The sequence below is a fragment of the Trichomycterus rosablanca genome, chromosome 5, assembly GCF_030014385.1.
Source record: "Trichomycterus rosablanca isolate fTriRos1 chromosome 5, fTriRos1.hap1, whole genome shotgun sequence".
Lineage (NCBI taxonomy): Eukaryota > Metazoa > Chordata > Actinopteri > Siluriformes > Trichomycteridae > Trichomycterus > Trichomycterus rosablanca.
The window spans coordinates 14,200,957-14,219,192 of NC_085992.1; the positions used below are offsets into that span (position 1 = coordinate 14,200,957).

The 18,236-nt window shown below is 42.7% G+C and overlaps 1 protein-coding gene across 1 annotated transcript in view; it reads left to right on the forward strand.

Annotated features, from left to right (window-relative positions):
• The window catches only part of gfra1a (gdnf family receptor alpha 1a), a 112,315-nt gene that overhangs the window by 9,113 nt on the left and 84,966 nt on the right, over window positions 1–18,236 (forward strand). Inside the window, exon 4 of the mRNA XM_062995429.1 lies at window positions 16,532–16,642. Within this exon, the coding sequence (XP_062851499.1) occupies window positions 16,532–16,642 (111 nt within the window). The remainder of the gene's footprint in view (window positions 1–16,531; window positions 16,643–18,236) is intronic.

Below are 18,236 nucleotides of genomic sequence, written 5' to 3' on the forward strand. Positions count from 1 at the left end.
GTAACATTTTTAACCTAAAATTTAATGCTTTGAGATTAAACAGTAAATAAAGTGGCAACAATTTTAATAATGGACTGTAATATAGAAAACCTCATTCCCCACCTCCAGTGGCGTAACTAGGAGCTCATGGGCCCCAGTGCAAAAAATATTTTGGGCCCCCTCAACAAATTTCATTAGCATTAGCCACTTGCTACTGTAGAGGGTAGGCTCACCTAGAGTGCTGTTTGCCCGGCGAGGATGCTACGAGTTTTTTGCTGCGTGTGGTGGTGGATGTGTGGGAATAAAGGCACACGACAAGGTAGAGTTCACTTTAACTGTTTAGTCAGGACTTCAATGAGCGTTACACCCGAACCACCTATTGGGTTCAATGCTGGGGCCATACGGCGAGTCTTGTATACAAAACTAACTAACTGCAGAACGTCCGAACGCACATGTATAAACCGGGTGCTGCATTCTGATTGGCTGAGCTGAATGTCACTCACATATTGCCGCCACAGTATTGTAATATAATAATAGCAACCTGGCGAGTGCAGCCAATGTGCGGTGGGGGGTTGAGTTCATGTCGTGGAGGGCCCTCTCCCCCCGTTATGGGCCCCAGTGCAGATCTGACTGTCTAGACAAATGGCATCTTAGCATAGGGTCACAGTTTAGGTTTTCCTCCCAACCTTGGCAAAAAAGACCACTGTTCTATGTACGTTTTATGTATCGTTCTTGGGACCTGAAGTTGAATAAATGACAACATTGACTTAAAAAACATGTGATCTGCTGCTTTCTAAGATCTCTCCACTGCTAAGTTGCCATCTGATGCAGACTGTGGAAAAGAACCATGGTTCTTGAACCGGTTCTGTTCAGGTTTCTTCGAACCTTGGTGTTTTGTAGAGAACCGACCCGCGTTTCCACCAGTTTTTGGGAACCAAGCCTGCGTCATCAACAGCGGGTGTTACACAACGAAAGTAAAGAGTAGTAACATGATGTCGGAGTGTGTAGATCACTTGCGAGCATTTGTGCTGTTGTTACAGATGTTTGTTTTTATGCAAAAAGCATCGATCAACTGTTGGTGATAAGAAAACAATAACTGCGACAAACACGTCTACGTCTTCTTAAGTTCATTGACGTGAGAAGCGTTTTGCGCTAAGCCGTCACCGCGACCCTCGGTGCAAATAGCCGATTTGCTCAGCGCTCGGCTTCCACGACACGAATATCCATTTGTGTGAAATAACCATCAAATCTACTCTAAAAGCTCCACATGTATCTGTGTTCTGAATCCGCAAAAAGCTTACCTAAATACAGCATAACGTGGCTTAATGTACTAAAAGTACAACATAGGAACACTAAATTTCTCTCAGTTATTACTGGTTATAAGTGCTCTGTGCTGCCCAAATTCATCGCTCATTGTTTTAGTACAACAAGCCTCACTTTATTTTTCATGTTAAGCATTTATACTGTTCGGGCCACTTTTACCACGTCATATCACACAGTTTATTGTTTAAAAAATATCAGCGAATATCAGCGGCAAACTGGCTCAAAATGTAATCAGGTAAACTTTGAAAGATGAAAGTGGTTTCAATTCTATATAATGTTATAATGTCTCATGTGAAAGCGTCCACTCCAAACCTCTACACTCTGACACGCCCACAGATGACGTCACGGTTCTCGCTGAAAAACCAAGTATTATAAAACGGATAGTTCCGGTCCTAAAATCTGATTGGCTGAGCCGCGTTCGAAGCCGTTGTAAAATAAAGCAATAAGCCACGAGAGGCCGTACGTTACTGTGATTTTAGCACGGGGATGACGTTTTTGGCACGACGCGAAGCGGAGTGCCTAAAACTTCTTTCCCCGTGCTAAAATCGTAACAGTAACGTACGGTCTCGAGTGGCTTATTGCTTTTATAAAACGGCGGTCAACATAAAATATAATAAATACAACAATGTTTAACCATAAATGTATTTATTGTGTATAAACTTACAATAAAGCATTCTTCCGCGACGCAAGGTAATCCGATTAACAGTGTTGCTAGGCAACGTAAGGGCGAAAATAACATTAACTTTCTCTATTCAGTGGCGTATTAATATGGAATGATGTGAGGTGGTCCTAGGTGTGCGTTTATCGGGGATTTTACAACGGCTCCGAACGCGGCTCAGCCAATCAGATTTTAGGACCGGAACTATCCGTTTTATAATCCCCGATATACACACACCTATGACCACCTCACATCATTCCATGTGAATACGCCACTGAAAAGAAAAAGTGAATGTTATGTTCGCCCTCATGTTGCCTAGCAACACTGTTAACGGACTACCTGATTTTGCGGAAGAATGCTTTTTGTAAGTGTTTTTGTAAATAAAAACATTTATAAATTGAACATTGTTGTATTTTATTGTATTTTATGTTGACCGCTGTTTTATTAAAGCAATAAGCCACTTGAGACCGTGCGTTATTGCTATGATTTTATCACGGGGAAAGACGTTTTAGGTACTCTGCTTCGCGTCGAGCCAAAACATTCTTCCCCGTGATAAAATCACAGTAACGCATGGTCTCTCGTGGCTTATTGCTTTATTCTGTGGTGCCAGATTAGAACGCTAGTTCGCTGTCTGGAACCTCTTTTTTCCGGTGGAAACACGCGAAACCGGTTCAAAATCAAGTTAGCGAACCGGAACGGAGCCGGATCTGCGTCGGTGGAAAAGGGGTAACAGTGACCCTAACCAGGACGTTACATGGGTCAAAAATGTAAGCTTTCATTTATTCATTTCTGATTGGAAGTTGGATTGCACTTACAAACCAGTTAAAACCTGAACTAATTATCTTATATATTAAAATTAGCCACAACTAACTGACAATATGTCGTTCAAGTTTTTCATGTTAAAAACATTTTCCCAAGTTTGTCAAATGTAGAAACTAAGAACTTTATTTGGTGTGGGTGGTAACACACAGAAGCCAAAATTAGGAAACCTGAAGACTCATGAGCCTCCCTTAGGGACACGGAGTCACAGAGTAAAACAGTGCAGTAATTAAAGCAGCATGCACCTTGCTATTTTTCACCTCTGTCTCTCGGCAGCTCTGAGAACAGAGAGATTTATGGGAAGGAGTTTGGAACGTGAGATCGCTCATTATTCCCCCTTGAAAAAGCTCCCGACTTTGATTGACGTCTGTGCTCCCAGCCTGTGATCCCTCCGCTACAAAAGGAGGTGCGAGGCAGACGCCGGCGGAGACAGATGCAATGCGCTCTGAATGTCTGGAGGTTTCGGGTCTCACGTGTTTGCAGATCGTTGCTTACAATTTCGGGGACGAGAAGATGATTTGTTTAGGGTTGGATTCGCTCAGGGAAGGCATGGTGTTAAATACATCATATCATACATCCAAACACTGTCAAGCTAGAAGCTGAAAGTCTCATCAGCTACTAAGAGTCATTTTGTTTTAAGCTCATCATTAGTAACGGCTTCATCCTAATCAGGGTCATGATGGGTCCGCCTACCCGGGCACACTAGCATCAGACACTTACCCATTTACTTATCCACTCACATTAAAGGGCAAATGACATTAACCCAAATTAGGGAATGTTTTTTCTGGGGTCATAGGAGGCACCCAGAATAAATAGTACTGAACTTAGCTGGGGGTAGGTCCAGAACCTGATCAAAACACTATGCACAAGACAGGAATACACTCAGACACTATCCCATTTACCTACGTACTCACACCTAGTGGCAGTTTAGAGCAACCAATCCACCTTTGGCACATTTTTGGAATCTCTTATACAGTTACCAGGGGCAAGGTTAGAACCCAAATTCCTAGGTCCCTACTAGTATGTGACTACCAAACTACCAGTCTTGTCATGGTGGGTCCAATACCAACTGTAATATCTGGTCAGAAGTCCATTCTAGACCAGCCAATCCACCTTTGGCATGTTTCTGGAAGGTAGGAGGAAACTACAGTACTGGGAAAAACTCAAAAAACACAAAATCTCACATACAGTAACCAGGGGCAAGGTTAGAACCCAAATTCCTAGGTCCCTACTAGTGTGTGACTACCTGGTGGGTCCAATACCAAATGTAATATCTGGTCAGCAGTCCATTCTAGACCAGCCAATCCACCTTTAGCATGTTTTTGGCATTTAGGAGAGGAGGAAACCACAGTACTGGGAAAAACTCAAAAACACAAAACCTCACATACAGTTACCAGGGACAAGGTTAGAACCCAAATTCCTAGGTACCTACTACCAGTCTTGTCATAGTGGGTCCAACACCAACTGTAATATCTGGTCGGCAGTCCATTCTAGACCAGCCAATCCACCTTTGGCATGTTTTTGGAAGGTAAGATGAAACTTCAGTACTGAGGAAATGACTCAAAGAACAGAAAACCTCACATACAGTAACCAGGGACAGGTTAGAACCCAAATTCCTAGACCCCTATTGGTGTGTGACTACCTGGTGGGTCCAATACCAAATGTAATATCTGGTCGCCAGTTTATTCTAGACCAGCCAATCCACCTTTGGCATGTTTTTGGAATTCAGAAGGAAACCACAGTACTGGGAAAAACTCAAAGAACACAAAACCTCACATACAGTCACAGGAGACAAGGTTAGAACCCAAATTCCTAGGTCCCTACTAGTGTGTGACTACCTGGTGGGTCTAATACCAACTGTACTATCTGTTCGCCAGTCCTTTCTAGACCAGCCAATCCACCTTTAGCATGTTTTTGGAAGGCAGGAGAGGAGGAAACTACAGTACTGAGAAAAAAACTCAAAAACACAAAACCTCACATAGAGTTACCAGGGACAGGGTTAGAACCCAAATTCCTAGGTTCCTACTACCAGTCTTGTCATAGTGGGTCCAACACCAACTAATATCTGGTCGGCAGTCCATTCTAGACCAGCCAATCCACCTTTAGCATGTTTTTGGAATTTAGGAGAGGAGAAAACTACAGTACTGAGGAAATAACTCAAAGAACACACAACCTCACATACAGTTACCAGGGACAAGGTTAGAACCCAAATTCCTAGGTCCCTACTAGTGTGTGACTACCTGGTGGGTCCAATACCAACTGTAATATCTGTTCGCAGGTCCATTCTAGACCAGCCAATCCACCTTTAGCATGTTTTTGGCATTTAGGAGAGGAGGAAACTACAGTACTGAGGAAATAACTCAAAAAACACAAAACATCACATACAGTTACCAGGGACAAGGTTAGAACCCATATTTGTAGGTCCCTACTACCAGTCTTGTCATGGTAGGTCCAACACCAACTGTAATATCTGGTCGCCAGCCTATTCTAGACCAGCCAATTCAAGCCACTGTTTCTACATGCGTGACCTTGGGTATGGGGTCACTGTCATCCAGATCCAGTTGATCCATAATTTTTGCGGACAAGTTGTATGGACTTTTATGGCTTAAATCCTTGTGTGGCATCATTAAAACAATGAGCAGGTATTGCGCAAACAGGTAACACCATCTCCTCTGTAAAGTGTGGTGGTGGTACTACCACATATCATGCTAAAGAGATGCTTTTTTTTAGCAGCAGGAACTAGCAGTCTGGCCAGGACTGAAAAAAATCTCAGTAAAAAACCTGCTCTGTTTTGCACGCCGATCCAAAAATGTTTGGGTGTAGGAAGCTGAGACCCTGCGACCCCAAGAAGGCCTTAAAATTGCAGTACACCAGACAAATGATTACATATGACTGGACTGAATACTTTGTCAATGCACTGTGGATGTCATTGCTTGGGAAACTGGCCACACTTGCTCTTCAATCAGCTAAAATATTTAAAAATGTAGCTTTGTACTCAGTGTGAAACTGACCACCCTATGTGATGCTGTGTTTTTAAGGATTTTGAGTTCATGTTTACTCTCCGTTCACCTGCTGGGTCTCCTGCTCACTATTGATGCCAATTTTTCCACCATTGATCAGCTAATTGGACTTTTCCTCCCATAGACCTCATTTTTATTCACAGATGATGTGCCCTCCTCACACAGCACAGCGTCAGTAAGACAAACAAGTCAGTGCCGGTTCTGGATTAAAAATGATGTGCAATGAATTAGGCTGCATTCACACCAGCAGCTCTAACTAACTACGGGTCTATTTTACCCACATAACTTGCTTGTGGACTGATTTGTCAGGCATTTAGGGCAGCATGATGTGGATTAGGATGCAGCCATAGATCCTAGTAAGCTAACAGGTCTTCTGTATGCAAAGTCAGTTAAAGATGCAAAACTCTACATACAAGTTCTTTAAAAAGTTTCCACACTTTTTTTTTGGTGGGCTAGCACATTAAAAGTATGTAGAGAAATAGATGAACTACAGTCAGTAATTGTAGAACTACAAAGTGCCTCTATATGGTAAGTGGAGCTGATAAAATGGACAGTGAGTGTAGAAACCAGGAGGTGGTTTAATGCTATGGCTGATCAGTGTTTACTGTAGTTCAAATCATGCCATGACCAATTATAATTATCATTAAATGTATTCATAAGGTTAAAAGTACTTCTTTATTCTTTCATGAATAAGGTATATTGGTGACTGTAATGTATGATTAAAGAAATAACTGTGTGACGGCCTGCACTGATTAAAATGATGTATTCCAGCCTCTCGCCCCATGTGGGGTGGCAGCGGTCCCACTGTGCCACTGTTCAGCATGACGCAGCTACCGAAACTGAATGAATACATTTATCAGCTGGAACCTGTGACGCAAAGTTCCTCCTTTTGACAGCTAATTTGTTGTGTCTTGTGAATCAGTGATCCATGCGTGAGCCAGTCAGAGCCCATTTCGGCAGTTTCCCTCGCCCCTCTCTCGCTCTCAGATGCGAGTTGACTCAATATTATCGCCACACCATTAGCCGCAGAGAGCTGGAGAGCCAGAGAGCTCGAAAGCCCCAGAACACAACTCGCTCTCGAATTAAAGCTCTCTCGAGCACACAGACCTACCTCTGCCTTTTCAATCTCTCCCCCAAAGCTGGACAACTGGAAAATCTTGGCAATCTCAGCCTCAGAAACGATCCCCAGTCCAGCCGGCGCAGAGCGAAAAAACCGTAAAGGCTGCGATTTGGCCGAAATGGAAATGCAGACAATAAAAACGAGAATAGCTATTATTGTCAGAGTGATCCGCCACGTCGATTCATTGAGTCTGTGGATCCAGTCAGCCGCCTGTCACTTCCAGCATCGAGAAAAATGGATCCGGGAAGAGAATGTGACTCAAAGTGTAATTGGCGGCGTGCTGAGTTGGTCCGAGTGGAATCGCTTAAATTACGGGGTAGCGTTCAAAAAAGGATGAAGACATCAAACAGTCTGGGGAAGCACAAATATGAATAAAGATGAGCCAGTATATAATTTAGCCAATTCTCATGCAGCTCCTCCTGAAAGGCTTTATTCTTCTGACAATTGTCCGACATGCTGGCATTTATGCAAAAGTGAACGCGTTACTACTTTCTCATTGTCGTTCTGTCTCATTAGCAGCAGAGGCGGACAGCTCGTTTTAGAAAATTGGAACGAACATGCTATATTACATATCATAAAATAGTATGCATTATATTGCCGAAGGTATTTGGACACCTTTCATGATAGTTTTCATGTGTTTTATCCACATCCATTGTAAATCTTTTCCATTTCATTTCATTTTCATGGTGGCTCGAAAGCAAGAAAGTCCTACAACCCAAAATTAGAAAAAGTTGGGACAGCATGTTTCTTACATTTACTTTGACTTTTATTTGATTGCAGACAGGATGAACCTGATATTTCATGTTTTATCTGCTCAACTTCATTTCATTTATTAATAAACATCCATTCCTGCATTTCAGGTCTGCAACACATTTCAAAAAACGTTGGGACAGTAAAGCTGCTATTCCTTTTCACCACACTTAAAAGACGTTTTGGCACCAAGGATACCAAGTGATTTAGTGTTTCAGCTTTTATTTTGTCCCGTTATTCCTGCAAACACGTCTTAAGATGTGCAACAGTGCAACCCTTCTTCCACAGCCATGCCTTTCTAATGTGTGCAGCATGTGGTTTTGCATTGTCTTGTTAAAACACGGCTTCCTTTTTTGTTCAAAAGAGACCTGGAATGCTGATTCATCTGACCACAAAACACGTTTCCACTGTGTGATGGTCCATCCTAGATGCCTCCGAGCCCAGAGAAGTCGACGCCGCTTCTGGACATGGTTAACATAAGGCTTTTTTTTTTTTTTTGTAATAATTTTTCCCACTTTTTTCCCCAAATTTTCTCCCCTAATCTAGTCGTGTCCAATTACCCTGAATGCGTCCTCTAAACTGATTCGACCCTTCACCACTGACTGAGAGCACCTCTCAACTGGCATACGCCCCCTCCGGCACGTGCAGTCAGTACAGACTGCATTTTTTCACCTGCACGAGTCGAGTTTATACACTGACGGGTACTGTGTACGGAGGGCCACACCCCCATCAGCATTATTCCTCAGCCCTGTGCAGGCGCCATCAGTCAGCCAGCAGGGGCCGCAGTTGCACCAGTTATGAGGACCTATGATCCGACTTTTTATCCCTAACCCTGAACAACAGCTAATCGTTGTTCATGCAACCGCTCAGCCTAATCGGAAGGCAGAGCTGAGATTCGATACGATGTATTCAAAACCCCAACTCTGGTGCGCCATTGTCTTTTTTTGTACAGTAAAGATTGAAGTGGTATTTGTGCATGTAACTCTGTATTGTAGTGCTTGACAAAGGTTTGCCAAAGTAATCCCTCACCCATGTGGTTATATCAGCTATTATTGAGTGGCAGTTCTTGATGCAGTGCCGTCTGAGGGATCACGGGCGTTCAGCTTAAGCTTTCACCCTTGGCCTTTATGCACTGAAATTCCTCCTAATTCATCAAATCAATTAATGATATTATGCACTGTAGAGATCATCTGGTCATCTTTGTTCATTAAAGACTCAGCCTTTCCTGGGTGCTGCTTTTGTACCAAACCATGATTACAATCACCTGTTTGGAATGTGTTGCAGACCTGAAATACAGGAATGGATGTTTATTAATAAATGAAATGAAGTTGAGCAGACAAAACATGAAATATCTCAGGTTCATCCTGTCTGCAATGAAATAAAAGTCAAAGTAAATGTAAGAAACTTGCATTTTCCATGCTGTCCCAACTTTTTCTGATTTGGGGTTGTATGATTAATATTATACAGGGCTGCTGACATTAGCCTGACTCAGTAAGCAAGGGGTGCAGATACTTTTTCACATTGTTTTAACATATACGGCTCTAATAACATGGTAGAAAAGACCAAAAAGTGCTCTCTAGCTCATCATTCATCTTTCCCACACAAAACCCACTTGCAGTTGCTCAACCTTTCCCCCCTATTGGTGCTCCCTTTATGACCCGCATCACTAGGAATGAGGAGACGGACTCCTACTACCCACCCCTCTCTTTACGGCAAAATCTTTTAGGTTTAACAATAAAAGCTCAGTCTAGCATGGCACTAGCCTGGGGATGCGTCAGTCATTTTAGCACAAAGCTCTTTTGTGTCGGGCGCTACTCCAAACCCCTTATCCCGTTAGCCCTGTTAGCTTACGCCATCAGAGATGACCATGGGGCTATCGCTTTCCTGCTCGCTTTTCTCAGTTTCGAGCTTTTTGTTCTTGTAAACAGCCCGCTCTCCTCCCGGAGCTGGTTGCGGCTCGGGGAGAAATCTCCTGCGAAAGCGAATCAATACAGCGCCATGTTAAAATAGAAACTCCAGGCTGTGCGTACAGGGAATTATCGATTTCAGGCTCTCGCTTGCTCTCTTTCTCTCCCTAAAGCTCTTCGGTTGGAGTGGATCAAAGGATTATCCTGGTGTTGCTAATGATCAGGTGTAGTGTTGCATCATCAGGCGGTGCATTTGGCTGCCGGAGGGGAAATGTTAGAAGTTTTGCTGTGCTAAAGAGTGTGGAAAAGGGAAACACAGCACCGGGTCACGCATCATCGGGCTAAGAAAACGGCTCGCACCGAGCTTGTTAGCGGCTGTGCGATGTTGATAAAGTGTGCAAAATGTTTGGTGGAGAAACCGGAGGGTTTCGGTTCTCCAGGGATTGTCGGGATGTTAACACAGCGCGGTGCGGTGTTAATGAGGCCTTACAGAGCATTACAGCTTGTCCTTTAGCTTTAAGGACTCCCCTGACTCACTAAATGCCCAGAACACCATCTGTTGGACCACAGTTTAGAGGTCAAAGACTCTGACTAGCACGGTGGAGGGAAATAATGTACTTTGATGGCACATGTGGCAAGTTAAAGGGTGTGAAGATGCAAGCAGACGCTGGATACACGTTGACCTTAGACAGTTACCCTGCTGGGCCACATGCTGAGATGAAACACACGCTTATGGGGCGTGACGACGTAGCAGTGATGGTTTACAAATGTGAAGGCAGTTCTATGTTTTTTTGGATCTTTAGATGTTTCTTTGCTTTTATGTCAACATAAACTGTATAGCCAAAAGTATTTGGACATCCACCCCTTATTATTGGGTTTAGGTGCCAATTCTCAACAGATATACACTGATCAGCCATAACATTAAAACCACCTCCTTGTTTCTACACTCACTGTCCTTTTTATCAGCTTCACTTACCATATAGAAGCACTTTGTAGTTCTACAATTACTGACTGTAGTTCATCTATTTCTCTGCATGCTTTTTTAGCCTGCTTTCACCCCGTTCTTTATTGGTCAGGACCCCCACAGGACCACCATAGAGCAGGTATTATTTAGGTGGTGGATCATTTTCAGCACTGCAGTGACAATGACATTGTGCTGATATGAGTGGATCAGACACAGCAGCACTGCTGGAGTTTTTAAATACCATGTCCATTTATTGTCCACTCTATTAGACACTCCTACTTAGTTGGTCCACCTTGTAGATGTAAAGTCAGAGACATTTGCTCATCTATTGCTGCTGTTTGAGTTGGTCATCTTCTAGAATCTAGACCTTCATCAGAGGTCACAGGATGCTGCCCACGGGGCACTGTTGACTGGATATTTTTGGTTGGTGGACGATTCTCAGTCCAGCAGTGACAGTGAGGTGTTTAAAAACTCCATCAGTGCTGCTGTGTCTGATCCACTCATACCAGCACAACACACACTAACACACCACCACCATGTCAGTGTATGTAATAATTATCCTGACCACTGAAGAACAGCATGAAAGGGGGCTAACAAAGCATGCAGAGAAACAGATGAACTACAGTCAGTAATTGTAGAACTACAAAGTGCTTCAATATTGCAAGTGTAGCTGATAAAATGAGTGAGTGTAGAAACAAGGTGGTGGTTTTAATAAAACCCCGAACTCAGTTATAAATAGGGGTGTCCACATACTTTTGCCACAAAGAGTAGGTACACAAAGCCATGTCCTTGTCAAATGTTCACTTTTGTACAACTGTACAATGAATATCCTATAAAATAGATGTAAAATCACAAAGCATTAGATCAAAGTCCTCTTCAGCTCTAAAGTTTGGTGCTCGAATAAAACTGTACAGGCTGCAGTTTGTCGAAGTTTGCGTTACGACCACATTCTTCATCATTTATTCATGCCACTTATTATTACCATCCTCTGGAGTGCCATGCTAAGACAAACCGAGCCTTAGAGTAATAGAGCAATTCCCCTTCAATTACGACCCCATCAAATAGGCGATGATTCCCAAAAGCTATTATTTAAGTATGTGGGCAAGGAGGAAGATGAAACCTTGCAAACTATTTGCTTAATTTTCATCTCTGTGCGTAGATCGTGGGCACTGAGGGTCATTTCTGATTAAATTATGGTGCTTCTTAGCAAGGAGAGCTAATTCCTTCATGAGATGTTAAAGTCGGTTTGGTGTTTTGAAGGTTTCCTCTATGTCCCCAGCTGTAGTAAGGGCACAGATGTGTCATGTTGTCGTCAGTCCTGGAATCAACCTCATGCTGGAGTAAAAAAATCATTTAGCACGTGCTGACCGGTCCTCCTAAGGGCTTTTTGATTGGATTCAGAGGAGGCCGAGTGATTTATCATGATTAATAGATCCCGTTGACAGCTGGAATCAGCAGGGCCTCGGCGCTCGTGCCAGTCGCAACCGCAGTCAATCAGTGCCAATGCGTGCCAATTTATACAATTACTCAGGGCAACAAGTACAGCTCAGCAGGCCAGCTGGAATATTAAAATCTGCAGGGTTTCATTCTGTAAGCGCACATTTTATCTCAGCTAGCCTCACTTAGCTCTTTCTTTCTCTCACAGCCTCCTGTAGTAATTATCACCATGCTTTTTGCAGAACTCGGGTTTGATCTTTGACCTCTCTATGTGGCAAAATTAGTAAAGCTTGAACAAATCTCTTGCTTTTTTAGTTTAGTCTACATACACTATATTGCCAAAAGTATTGACTCAGGTGTTCCAATCACTTCCATGGCCACAGGTGTATAAAACCAAGCACCTAGGCATGCAGACTGCTTCTACAAACATTTGTGAAAGAATGGCTCGCTCTCAGGAGCTCAGTGAATTCCAGCGTGGTACTGTGATAGGATGCCACCTGTGCAACAAGTCCATTCGTGAAATTTCCTCGCTACTAAATAATCCACAGTTAACTGTCAGTGGTATTATAACAAAGTGGAAGCAATTGATAACGACAGCAACTCAGCCACGAAGTGGTAGGCAACGTAAAATGACAGAGCGGGGTCAGCGGATGCTGAGGCGCATAGTGCGCAGAGGTCGCCAACTTTCTGCAGAGTCTATCGCTACAGACCTCTAAACTTCATGTGGCCTTCAGATTAGCTCAAGAACAGTGTGTAGAGAGCTTCATGATATGGGTTTCCAGCTGCATCCAAGCCTTACATCACCAAGTGCAATGCAAAGTGTCGGATGCAGTGGTGTAAAGCACGTCACCACTGGACTCTAGAGTAGTGGAGACGTGTTCTCTGGAGTGTTGAATCACGCTTCTCCATCTTGCAATCCGATGGACAAGTCTGGGTTTGGTGGTTGCCAGGAGAACGGTACTTGTCTGACTGCATTGTGCCAAGTGTAAAGTTTGGTGGAGGGGGGATTATTATTATGGTGTGGGGTTGTTTTTCAGGAGTTGGACTCGTCCCCTTAGTTCCAGTGAAAGGAAATTTTGGACAATTTCATGCTCCCAACTTTGTGGGAACAGTTTGGGGATGGCCCCTTCCTGTTCCAACATGACTGCGCACCAGTGCACAAAGCAAGGTCCATAAAGACATGGATGAGCCAGTCTGGTGTGGAAGAACTTGACTGGCCTGCACAGAGTCCTGACCTCAACCCGACAGAACACCTTTGGGACGAATTAGAGCGGAGACTGCGAGCCAGACCTTCTCGTCCAAGATATTGATTGAAGTGCTACCAGCTTCCAGCACCTGGAAGGGCTCATAAACCTTAATTACTAAATTAAAAGCTTAATCCTAAATGTCATAAATGTAATCCACTTTCTGAGATCTGTACAGAGCTGTCTGGACTTTGCTGTTGGAAGGTTTATAGCTTTATAGTTTATTGGGTCTTCATGAGTTTGTTTGGCCCTGTTTGTTAGGCACAAAGAAGTGAAGACATGTCCCATACACGTATACCAGTACACCACCACACCCCTCGTTGGTTTACCATGCATTGTATGACTAAACCCTCTTGAATAAGAAGTGCAGTGTGAAGCATGTTGCTTGACGTCTTTATTCTTCTCTCTTCCTTTACTTACTTTCTCTCAGAAAACATAATTCATGGCTGATTCTGTACTAACGTGATAATCCTCAGTGCATTGTTGAGGTGATTGTTTGGCATTGGAACTTTTCTTAATGGTAAGACAGCTGACTGTGTCATATCCGTCATCAAATTTTAGTCTTTTCTGCTTTCTCGTTTTGTTTAATCCCTACATAATAAAAGGTGTGGGGTTTTCGAGAAGGTCCATTGTGGACCATTCCACTATGTACCTTTTTATCTGATTTGTTTGTAAAACACCTGGATTTCTGCTAAATAATTATTAAACATGTCTGATGTTCTTCTAAGTTATAATAATACACAAACACTTTATGTCTGAACAAGGAATACACACAAAATTGTACAACCCCAAATCAGAAAAAGTTGGGACAGTATGGAAAAAGCAGATAAAACAAAATGCAGTGTTCTTTACATTTACTTTGACTTTTATTTGATTGCAGACAGTTTGAACCCAAGATATTTGATGTTTTGTCTGCTCAACTTCATTTCATTTGTTAATAAACATCCATTCCTGCATTTCAGGCCTGCAACACATAATAATAATGTGATTCCAAACAGGTGATTGTAATCATGGTTTGGTACAAAAGAAGCATCCAGGAAAGGTCTTTGATGAGCAAAGATGACCAGATGATCTCCAGTTTGTCAACACGTGAGAAAATTATTGAAATGTTTAAAAACAATGAACCTCAAAGAAAGATTGGAAGGGTTTTGCATATTTCTCCCTCTACAGTGCATAATATCATTAAACCATTCAAGGAATCAGGAGGAATTTCAGTGCGTAAAGGCCAAGGGCGCAAGCTTAAGCTGAATGCTTGTGATCTTCGATCCCTCAGACGACACTGCATCAAGAACCGCCACTCAACAATAGCTGATATAACCACATGAGTGAGGGATTACTTTGGCAAACCTTTGCCAAGCACTACAATACAGAGTTACATGCACAAATGCCACTTAAAACTTTACTGTCCAAAAAAGAAGCCTTATGTTAACCATGTCCAGAAGTGGAGTCAACTTCTCTGGGCTCTAAGGCATCTAGGATGGACCATTACACAGTGGAAAGTGTATTGTGGTCAGATAAATCAGCATTCCAGGTCTTTTTTTTGGAAAAAATGGACACCGTGTGCTCTGGACCAAAGACGAAAAGAATCATCCAGACCAGTGCCCTTGGCAAAGGTCATTTACACTTCTGTGATGGCAGCATTAATGCAGAAAAGTACATTGAGATCTTAGAGCAACATATGCTGCCTTCAAGACGTCATGTTTTCCAGGGACGTCCAGCATTTTTCAACAAGACAATACAAAACCACATGCTGCACACATTACAAAGGCATGGCTGCGGAAGAAGAGGGTATGGGTACTGGACTGGCCTGCCTGCAGTCCTGATCTGTCCCCAACAGAGAATGTGTGAAGAATTTTGAAACAAAAAATGCAACAACGACGACCCCGTACTGTTGCACATCTTAAGACGTGTTTGCAGGAAGAATGAGACAAAATAAAAGCTGAAACACTAAATCACTTGGTCTCCTCTGTGCCAAAATGTCTTTTAAGTGTGGTGAAAAGGAATGGCAACATGACAAAGTGGTAAATGCTTTACTGTCCCAACTTTTTTGGAATGTGTTGCAGGCCTGAAATGCAGGAATGGATGCTTATTAATAAATAAAATGAAGTTGAGTAGATAAAACATGAAATATCCTGGGTTTAAACTGTCTGCAAGGAAATGAAAGTCAAATTAAATGTAAGGAACACTGCATTTTAATTTTATTTGCATTTTCCATGCTGTCTCAACTTTTTCTGATTTGGGGTTGTATAATGTTTGCTATGTAAAACCACATTTCACCACAACATCACTAACAAACCTATCCGAAGTGTATGTTCCCAAGACCTACCATTGAAACATCAATACCTTTAACATCATGGTATAAATAAAAGTACCAGATGCCAGAAAGACTAATTCTAGCTCTGGCTCAGGCACATCTGGTAAGAATAAGAAAGATTTCCATGCCATACCTGCAATTGTCTAATCAATTAAGCTATAAATGGTACAATTTAACCAATTTTGTGAAGCTGGTTTGGCCTGTGGTTTCCATTTGATGGTTTATAAATAGTACTTTAAGGTTTTTCCTCCCAATCTAGTCGTATCCAATTACCCGATTGCATTACAGTTTCTCTCTCCTGATGTTGATCTCCACCATGGTTGAGGAGAGCGTGACTATCACGCCCCCTCTGACGTGTGTGCAGTAGCCGGCTGCATCTTTTTACCTGCACCAGGTGAGTTTATATGCGTATCAGCTTTGTGTACAGAGAGCCACACCCTGATCAACGCATTATCCCTCGTCTCTGTGCAGGCGTCATCAATCAGCCAGCAGAGGTCGTAATTGCATCAGTTATGAGGTCCCGTCCGGCACCCTCCTTAAACAACAGCCAATCGTTGTTCGTGTAGGCGCCCAGCCTGCCATCTGGCAGAGCTGAGTTTCGAACTGACGAGTTCGAAATGTCAGCTCTGGTGTGCTAGTGTGTTTTACCCCAGCGCCACCTGAGCACCCGTACTTGAAGGTTTTTTTTGTTATTAGGGGATAGTACCTCACCATTAAAGTTGCAATTAGAACTCCAGAACAAAAACCTCTTGTGATCCCATTTTAAGTCAACCCACATAAGGTCCCAAACCATGGTTTGTTTCATTCATTCATTCATTCATTCATTCATTCATTCATTCATTCATTGTTTGTGTTTTATTAGTACTATTGTAACTTGGATGAGGATCAGACCAGAATTCTATGTAATTCTGAAGACTTAAAATACAAATTGAAATAGAATCAAAGTTGTTTTTTGATGATAGAACAGATAATCTAAAGCCAGCAGTCTTTTTACAGAGGAAGAAGTAACCAGAGGTCCCTGGAGTGTCTCCACCACCATGACCCCGAAAATGGCAGCCCGTGTCCGTGCTAGAAACAGGAGAGCGCAGCCCAGTTGGGCTAATCTGGGTAAATAATTCATTAATGCATGTAGATGTGGAAATATGTTTTGTGTAGACATAGACTCTGTGGTTTTCTAGAGGCACACTGTAGTCAAAAGTTTACCTACACTTCAAGGAACATACAGATTACACACTACATTAACCCCATGGAACCCCAATTAGGTTGTATTATTAGTGGCTGACCTCACAAATGCTCTTTTGACCTGACCTGAAGGATTTAAGGCTTTAAAGCCACAAAAGGTTTTCAGCTCTATATGAAAGATCCTTCTTTTATAATTACAGTATGTACACAGATCAGCCATAACATTAAAACCACCTCCTTGTTTCTACACTCTCTGTCCATTTTATCAGCTCCACTTACCATATAGAAGCACTTTGTAGTTCCACAACTAGTGACTGTAGTCCATCTGTTTCTCTACATGCTTTTTTAGCCTGCTTTCACCCTGTTCTTTAATGGTCAGGACCCCTACAGGACCATCACAGAGTAGGTATTGTTCGGGTGGTGGATCATTCTTAGCATTGCTGTGATAATGACATGGTGGTGGTGTGATAGTGTGTGTTGTGCTGGTTGTGTGGATAAGACTCAGAAATGCTGATGACACCTCACTGTCACTGCTGGACTGAGAATAGTCCACCAACCAAAAATATCCAGCCAACAGCGTCCCTTGGGCAGCGTCCTGTGACCACTAATGAAGGTCTAGAAGATGACCAACTCAAACAGCAGCAATAGATGAGCGATCGTCTCTGACTTTACATCTACAAGGTGAACCAACTAGGTAGGAGTGTCTAACAGAGTGGACAGTGAGTGGACACTGTATTTAAAAACTCCAGCAGCGCTGCTGTGTCTGATCCACTCATACCAGCACAACACACACTAACACACCACCACCATGTCATTGTCACTGCAGTGCTGAGAATGATCCACCACCCAAATCATACCTGCTCTGTGGTGGTCCTGTGGGGGTCCTGACCATTGAAGAACAGGGTGAAAGCAGGTTTAAAAAAGTATGTAGAGAAACAGATGGACTACAGTCAGTAATTGTAGAACTACAAAGTGCTTCTATATGGTAAGTGGCTGATAAAATGGACAGTGAGTGTAGAAACAAGGAGGTGGTTTTAATGTTATGGCTGATCGGTGTATTTCATCCATTCAGCTATTTACTTTTTTGACTGCATTCCTCTCTGGACTTGTCCTGCTGTAGGCAAGATCACATCATTGCAGCTCTGATTCACTGTTACTGTGTGTATCTTAGCCTGCAGCAATATCCGACCCTTGCAATTCGATAGCAGTAAACACACACTCCCACTTACATTCGACCGTCTGATCCATCACAGCAGCAAAATGAACAAGAAACTCAATGCATTATCTGAATAGTGTAGTCGCTGACCACTTCTTATCACCTGTCAGTGGTGGGTTTCCATACAGAGATGTAAGTGTAGGTTACTCCCTTGCTAAGCCTTTAAAGTGATCTCCTTTGGCTTTGCTCTCTTCTTGGCTCCATTTACAGTGTACTTGCCTGCACATTTTGGATATGTCCAATTAATCCTACATCAAATTGTTTTAGTAGTCAATTCCCAGTATCAACTTACTGCGTTGATGG